The 8,405-nt window shown below is 48.0% G+C and overlaps 1 protein-coding gene across 1 annotated transcript; it reads right to left on the bottom strand.

The window, feature by feature from the left end:
* Positions 1-4,858: 4,858 nt before the first annotated feature.
* Positions 4,859-6,845, bottom strand: LOC131329999 (protein MAINTENANCE OF MERISTEMS-like). Its single transcript, XM_058363455.1, has 7 exons — positions 6,568-6,845; positions 6,313-6,453; positions 6,006-6,231; positions 5,704-5,904; positions 5,493-5,612; positions 5,207-5,263; positions 4,859-4,960 (listed from the first exon to the last, which is right to left on the bottom strand). Exons 1-7 carry the CDS (start codon positions 6,843-6,845, stop codon positions 4,859-4,861), a joined length of 1,125 nt encoding a protein of 374 aa, XP_058219438.1.
* Between the last annotated feature and the right edge of the window lie 1,560 nt (positions 6,846-8,405).

The following is an 8,405-nucleotide window of genomic DNA, read 5'->3' on the forward strand; positions in this document are numbered from 1 at the left end:
TTGGAAGATCTTATTCCTCGTTTTAATAAGGTTACTTTTACTCACATTTTCCGCTTGAAGAATCAATTTGCCGATGCCTTGGCAACCTTGGCTTCCATGGTTGAACTTCCTTTGGGCGTCAAACTCCGCCCTATTCTGATCAAATGGTGGGATTGTCCTACCTATCAGTATGTCAACGCCATCGATGATGTAGATGATGGCCTACCCTGGTACCACGACATATGGAATTTTATTGAAAGTGGGGAGTATCCGACTGAAGCTTCTAAAAAGGATCAACTCGCGTTACGAAGGATAGCTGCCCAGTATATCCTTTGTGGAGGGAAGTTATATATGAGATCCCATTGTGGGATGCATAAACTCTATGTCAACGGTTCTGAAGCCACAAGGATTATGGAAGAAGTTCGTGGAGGAGTCTGCGGTCCTCATATGAGTGGTGTCATGCTTACTAGGAAAATCCTACGGCAGGGTTACTTCTGGTCGACGATGGAGTCTCAATGTGTGGATTATGTACGACGTTGTCATAAGTGCCAAATCCATGCCAACCTAATGCATGTTCCCCCTTCTAACCTCTTTGGCATGACTTCTCCTTGGCCTTTCTCTGTGTGGGGCATTCATGTTATCGGCATGATCAGACCATCTGCTTCAAACGGTCACAGGTTCATTTTGGTAGCGATAGATTACTTTACCAAGTTGGTGGAAGCTGAATCCTACAAAACCCTAACTGCAGTTTAGGTTGCCCATTTTATCAGGAAGAACATCATCTATCGATACGGTATACCTCAAGCGTTTGTGTCAGATAATGGGACTCATTTCAAAGGCAGGGTTTTGGGTTTTTTTGAAGATTTCAAAATCCAGATCCATCATTCGACCGTTTATCTCCCCCAAACAAATGGAGCTGTCGAAGCAGCAAACAAGAATATTGAGACGATTATCAAAAAGTCTGCTGAGTCTGCCCGGGACTGGCATGAGCAACTACCTTTATCACTTTGGGGGTATCGGACGTCAATTCGAACATCGACAGGAGCGACACCCTATTCTTTAGTTTATGGGATGGAAGCGGTACTCCTTATTGAGCTAGAGGTACCGTCTTTGAAAATCATGGCAGAATGCAGACTCACGAAATCTGAATGGCTCAGCGGGAGGTTTGTGGAACTCATGCTCTTGGATGAGAGGAGACTCCATGCCTTATACCATGTTCAGGGGTATCAGCGAAGGATCGCATGGGCATTCACCAAGAAGGTGAAGTCTAGGGACTTGGTTGAGGGAGACATGGCTACGAAGGAGATTCGGGCCCCTGTGTTCGATCCCCGCAGTAAATTCCGTCCGAAACGTTCGAGGCCTTACATTATCAAGACCATTCTTTCTGGGGAGCAACTCAACTCATAGACCTTGACGGCAACGAGTTCTCCACTTTGGTAAACCTGGATCAACTCAAGCGTTACTATCCCTGAGAGAAGCTCGTTGGGCCAAAAATCACAAGGGTGGGCGGTTCCAAGGAAAAATTAGAGCGAGCCTATTAGACCGAAAACCTAAGGAGGCGGTCGAGGCAAAAATAAATAGGCATCAATCAAAGCTTGCTAGACTGAAAACCCAAATGGGCGGTACTAGGTAGAATTTAGAGCGCAAAAGGAGAGCTAAAACACACGAGCGAACCTTAGCTTGAACTACTTTTTGACCTGATTCCTTGAAAGAGGATACGTAGGCAGTCTCTTCATGAGATTCGGTCACATTCCATCAACTTGATCCATTGTTTGCCATTTTGGAATTTTCTTCAATGTTCGAACCGGTGTGGTGCTCAACATTTAGATCAAAAGGTGAAAGTTATAAATCTTTTGATTTTATTCCAACTATTACTTCTATTACACAGCTGAGCAAAGTTTTTGAAACAGTTAAGCATAAAAGCAGAATAAAATGCTAGAGGCCTTAATAGGCTCACAGTTTATTCGAGATCATTGGAGTCTGTCGGGAGTCAGTTGTCACTTTGTCTTCTTGCGATTTCCCTTCTTAGCCACACTTTGTATCAATGCATGAGCTCTGTGCTGAAATCTGGTTCTGCTCCACCAGCCCCAATTGTGCTCATATCCAGCCAAGTTCTGTGTAGTGAATGCAGGAATATTGAAAGTTTCGATTCCGGCTCGGTGCAGTCCTTGACTTATCCCTAGCTAACGGAGAATGTGACCGGGAATGTAGAATGTGAAAGCGGTCAGCCCGGCTATCACCATCCTCTCGAAACCTGCAGAATTAAGGGCCATGTCTGGAATGTTCAGGGTCTCATGCCTCCAGATGATCTCATTGGGTAGCATTTCCTTCATGAACGTGTACCACTGGTTCACGGACATCTCCGGGTAGATCATCCTGCGCTGATCCATTCGATCGGGCAGATGAGGCCAATTTGCCTCTGGTGCTGTGAGCAGTCCCAATTTGTCTGATAGTCATAGCTGTATGAGTGGGTGAAAATACAAGTAAGGAGCCATATAAAACTTGAGCGAGAAAACAAGTGAGGGCCTCGATATAGCCTAGGCCGAGAGATGAGGAAAAAGGTAAATGTGCGAAAACTGGAAAAAGGTGAGCTGAGTGAGGGTTTACCTGCAGCAGGAGTGGACTACCGCTGAATATGTTTGTTTGGCCAGTAGAAATTAAATCCAAACCCATGAGCGTTTCTGCCAGAACTAGCGGCACCACATTCCGTCGAGCACCCATTTGAGCGGTAATGCTCACCAGCAAGGGGTTGAGTCGGCCATTCGGAGATATTAGTAAGTAAGCAGCCAGTACACTGATCGTTAAGGCAAATCGGCGTCAAGCCTGCAAGGCGGTGTCCTCTGTGTTCCCTTCAGGCCCATACCACTCCATCAGGCGCATGATGTTGATCTGCCCTTCAGTTAACAGACTTTCGGCTGCTCCCCTCGAGATGTCGAGACATGACTGCAAAAAATTTGGCATGCTCTTCCTATATGGTGGTACGACAATCATGCCTGAAGTAAACCCCTGGAGATATGCTTGGAATTCCTCCACGGTTGGGCACAGCTCGTTGTCCCCGAACCTAAAAACGTGAACCTCTAGGTCCCAGAACTGCAAAGCTGCCATCAGAATTTCAGGACGGACCCTCACACTTTGGAGGAAACGAAATGCGGCCAACCCATAGAATCGAAATGAAAGCCAATCTTCGGCAACAAAGGCTGTTAACCATGGAATGATTAGCACTGGGAGATTGTTTGCCATTATGGGAGTTGTGGAGACTTCAACTTTGGAAGGGGTTGCCTTACATCTGCAGGAGAACAACTCTTTTATAGCCAACACATGAAAATATCTCCCTTTTCCAAGGCAAGGCAAGGTGGCATTGCCCCCTTCAATGTAAGGGCACATCTATAGACTGGCCCAGGGATATACTGGACGGCAAGGACAATGACAAGGCTTTCAACATCTCAGATTCAAGATGGGTCAAACAAAGGCAGCTTAACAGCAAATCATCATCGAGCAACAGACCCACTTCATCGCGCGATCCTTCTTCCATCGCGCGATTGTCCCAGTCAATCCTGCGATGATTCAGCCTGCAATTTGACAGTTTGCAGTAGCTACTGACCAATTTCGGTCATTTTCCAATCCAAGGGGTATTCTGCACTTTTGATGGTTCTAGCAAGTCACTATTGGTATATATGACTGTGTCCAAGTGTCGAATTCAAAATATCGCGCTTAACAAAAATGTTGGACCCTCGCTGGCCCATTTCAAGTTCAAATTAGGATTTTGGGTGGTCAAAATTTGTTTTAGAGGCTTTCGCCCCATTCTCTCATGCTGTACAGGTCATATGAACCTAATATGACTGTACGGAGGTGTTGGTTTCAGTCTGAGACATAATCGAGTCGTGTTTTGCATCTTGTGTCCATTTTTGTGTCATTTTTAGCACTTTTTGGTCTAAACTTTTCTCTGGGATGTATTTTTCAGTTCCGCTGATTTGTACAAGTCATGTTGTACATATTTGACCTCATAGAAGTGTCGGCTTTATCAAAATTGAAGTATTTTGAGTTTTGGTTTGTTGTTGCCCAAAATTTCATTCTATTTCCTGTATCCTCGTATCCTGTTCGTGTCCTAGGATGTATCCTCGATTTTTCTTCTGAGCTAGTCACATTCGTACACACACACACATATATATATATGTGTGTGTGTGTGTGTGTGTGTGTGTGTGTGTGTGTCTATAAGCAGTCTCAGCATGTCATCAATGAAAGTTTGCTATTAGTGGTGAGTTTTATCTACTCTAATCTATTGCAAGAGTAAATAAACCGTGAAAATGCAAATTTTATAGTTAAACCATGATCTATCCATGTCGAGATGAAGAAAACTACCGCATGTTCACTTCGGCCAATCAAAATCATCATGTCTACTTGGGCACATCCGCCCGCGAATCAAAAAGGCACACAGGCCTCGAAACAGCTATCAAATGTCAGCTGGGGCCTATTCGCCCATCATCTACCTATCTACTTGGGCACGCAGGCCCAAAAGAAAAATTCAAAAGTGCAGGAAGTAAAGGAGGCTTCGTAGTAGCCCTCAATCCTCTCTGAGCCAATCTCCGTCGCTGTCGTCGTCGTCTATCTCTCTTGGATCTTGCTTGTATCCGGGATCGTCTGCGATGTCATCAGAGCCGCTGCCATCGGACGACCCCTCTTCTCTCTCTTCCTCTTCTTCTTCTTTTTCCTCCTCTTCGTCCTCCTCCTTAGAGACCTCATGCAGGATTAGTCGCTTCTTGCGGACCGGCTCATCTTGTGAGGGCTTCTGGCGCATCTTGATTTGGTACCGCTCCTCTGTGAGTGCCACAGCCTCTCGGGCTGCCTCCTCACTCGTGGCGGTCGGCTGTGAGCCTCTCGTCTATCGCCTAGTAGTGACTGGAGGAGTAGGAGTCCTCGCTGCCAACTTCTTCTGCGGAGGGTCTCTAGCGCTTTTCCTCCTAGGAGCCACCTGTCTTTGTGCCTGCATGGTAATTTTTGTGCATTAGTATACATTGTGCATATTGTATGTTTAAAAGCAGGTATGATCAATTTCAAATCAATGGCTATCAAAGCATAATATGTGTCAAGCAGGGATGCATACATCAAGTATCAAAAACAGGAATGTATCATTTTCTGAAGGGTATACCTAAGATCTCTGAGCCGCCGATGGTGAAGTTGGCGCTGGATAGCGCAAGTCCAATGGCAAACCACTTGCCGCTCTTCTTACTGCATTATCCAAGGCAAGCATGCGACGAACAACTTCGTTCGCCCACTCAATTGGTACCTGCAATATTGATTTGGGAGTTATCAAGGCAATTCAGCGTTAATTCAATTCTAGTGAAATGCAATGAAAGGAAACTACAATGTCTTACTGGAACAATAATCGGTGGAGGCTCAACTCTAGTAGGGGCTAGGTGTAGCTCAGCTGGATTGCCTTGGGAGTCTACCACTGCTATCTTCCACGGCAACTATGGTGGCCCACCTCTCATTGGTCCGCTCAAGCCTTGTCTCACGCGGCCCTCACCACCACTTTGTCTCTCTCCTGCAGCCCTCCTTTCCTCAGCGGCTCCATGAGCCTGACTCCGGACCTCTTTGAACTCCTGGACTCTCAGCGGCCCTGCCAAACGCTCCCTCTAGTATGTTGCATAGTCCATGTCAGGACGTAAGTGGCGTGTCAGGTTGGTGTCAGGCTGCGTAAACGTCTCCAGCTCAGCCAGTGTGTACTCCCCTGTGTGAGGCCCGTGGTGGAAGAGGCCCCGGCGCCTGGAACTCAGTAAAGCCGAGCGACTGATGTGTCACCCGGTCTCCCAAGTACCACTGCCAGCCAAAGGCTGACTCCAGCAACACTCTGCTAGCCATTACAACCCTGCTCCTAGCCAGGTACTCGGGCTCTGGCCTTGCCACTCTCCAAGGATCCCACTCGATCTGCACACAAGATAGGGGAACAATGCAAGTATTGATTAGCGACAGCATTAAAGCAATACAAAGGGATGTGTACTTTGTTCAGTCAAGTTTCGTGATTATACCTGTGAGGGGCGGAGCTCGTTTAAGTATATCCGAAAGCCATTCAGATCACCCCTCACTTTCTTCTCCCCCATGTTCTTCTTGCTCCAAATGTGAGCACGCGGGAGAATTCCCAAGTCCAAGCTCTTGGATGCTAGGCGGCACGTGTTCAAAACCTCATAGGCCCAGAGCTGCTTGGTTCGCAAACAAAGAAAATCATCAGTGCATACAATAATGCAATCAAGAAGGCTATACAATCGAATGGATATAAGTGTAATCTGAAATTGTGCTTTACTCTATTGAAATCATACCGCCTAGATCCTCCAATACCCAGCAGTACTCATCTCCATCCTCGACGAGTCGCCCAAGAAACCATAGGCCGCGCCCAATGCCGCTCCACCCCAATCAAAGCGCGAAGCTGTCCTCAAGTCCCTCAGTGCAGGCAAGTATGACAAATGGACCTTACTACGCCTATTCGGATAAAAGGACGCGCCAAAGAGGTACAGTAGGTATGCTCGGGCCATCTGCTCCGCTTCCTATTCAGTTGTCACCTTTTTCTTGAGGTATTTGGTGAACTGCCCGTACCTCGCCATCCCTTCCTCGATCTTGGGCGCTTCTCCCAAGAACCATTCCAAAGCCACTGGGTCTTCGTGAATACCCGAATCAAACGGGATAGGCTCACCCCCAATTCTCAAGCCGATAATCGTTGCAAAGTCAGCAGGTGTCACTGTCATCTCCCCGGGCGGTAGGTGAAAGTTGTTGGTAGTGTCCCTCCACCTATCTGCAAGTGCCACTAGAACGGCATGGTCATTTCTGACCGGAGTGAGCGTTTGGATGAACTCTCTGAAGCCCGCTTCATCCATTAACTACCTCACCCTGGCGGGCAAACCTTGGCATAATGCCAAAGAGCTACACGCGCCTCTGAAACCAGGGATATCCCTCTACCTCGCTCTCTCCTGTGTTAGACACAAAAACAAGCAACAAGAGGGCATGTTAGCATGCAAGGTTTTCATTCTTAAGTTCTAGGTAATCAATGCAGCCTGGTAACAGATGGTTGGTTGAAGTTATTGTGTTGCATGCATGGCATTCGATATGAAGATCATGGTATCGCAATTCGGTCTTTTCTTTTAAGGATTACTACGTGTGTTTCGACATTCAAGTACAAGCAGGCAAATTCAAATTTGAAACTACAAAGGGGGATTTTGGAAATTTACCTCTGTCCAACTGCTCAAAATATGAGTCTCGGGATCTCTCAGGACGAGCTCAAAGTCATACTTTGTTCGCCGTGGCCTATATGTTGCAAAGCCCGACGACACAAACAAGTGTGGTATGGGTGGCATGTACCCCTTTGCTGTAAAAGGGATCCGAGTCAAACTCTCTGCCTCTGTCACTGCTGTCACTCTGGGCCCGTACACCCTAGATCCGGCCCTCTCCTCGGTCTCCATGTCCCTCAGAGCCTCCTCCTCCCCGGCTCTCTCCCTCTCGGCCCTCGCCGCGGCCTCCGAAGCTATTATCTCCCTCTCTCGCTTCTCTCGGGCCTCCAAAACAGTAGCCCTTATTGCAGGGTTATCCTCCAAAAGTCGGGCTAGTTGCTCATCGCTCAGGAGCTCTGCGACATCTTGTTTTGTGATCGGTCTATGGCTCGACGATGTCGCCGCCGGCCGGAAGAGTACATCCTCCTCTCTGTACACAAAAGGGACCCCCGTGGTCTCCTCCTCCTCGGCCGCTACACCCTTGCCTCTTGCCAAGTCCCTTAACGGAAACCCGTGCAGTCCAACATCATCACCACCAGCACCATTATTGCCGGCGCCTCTAGAACTGCCACCTATCACCATCGAGCCGCCCCCGGCCATGCTCGGGTCTAGTAGCTCAACAACAGGCCTCACGGCCCCAGGCTCTTCTGTCGCGCGATGCTCGTCGCCGCCACCTACCTCCTGCTCATGGCCTTGATCGCCATTGCCGCCGCCTGTTACCACTGCGCCAGTGCCTGCGACAGCCTCCATCGGCTGCTGACCCCCTATTTCAATCTCCATTGGCCCTCCCTCGTCTTCCGGGCGATCAACTACAGCCCCACTGTCACCATTGTCATCGTGGTCTACCATGGGTGCCCTACTATGAGTGGTTTTCTTGATTGTGGAACAAGATCAAGGTTTTTGGGAGGAGGGTTTTGAGAGAGAAGAGAGTTAGAGAGAGTTTGAAACAACTGTGAGCGGTTTCAAAACATCCCCGTCGATTGTATGGAAGAAAATAGGTGTGGACCAGGTCTGGACTTTTTCCGAACCTAAGCCCTAACAGGATTCCCTCGCGCAATGGAGTGGCTCTGTCGCGCGATGGTCCAATTGGGCCTCCAGGCCCAATCCAGCTTCTGGACAGGCTCGATCTTGTTCGTCTTTCATACGAAGGCCCATGATTTCTCATTATGG

The sequence above is a fragment of the Rhododendron vialii genome, chromosome 1a, assembly GCF_030253575.1.
Source record: "Rhododendron vialii isolate Sample 1 chromosome 1a, ASM3025357v1".
NCBI lineage: Eukaryota > Viridiplantae > Streptophyta > Magnoliopsida > Ericales > Ericaceae > Rhododendron > Rhododendron vialii.

Excerpts from the sequence above, each read along its gene's own strand:
- LOC131329999 (XM_058363455.1), bottom strand. The coding sequence starts at position 6,845 with ATGGATGAAGCGGGCTTCAGAGAGTTCATCCAAACGCTCACTCCGGTC. Across the intron at positions 6,232-6,312 it reads ATGGAGATGAGTACTGCTGG|CCTTCTTGATTGCATTATTG; the intron begins GTATTGGAGGAT and ends TCGATTGTATAG. Across the intron at positions 5,264-5,492 it reads AAAGTGGTGGTGAGGGCCGC|GTACCAATTGAGTGGGCGAA; the intron begins GTGAGACAAGGC and ends TCAATATTGCAG.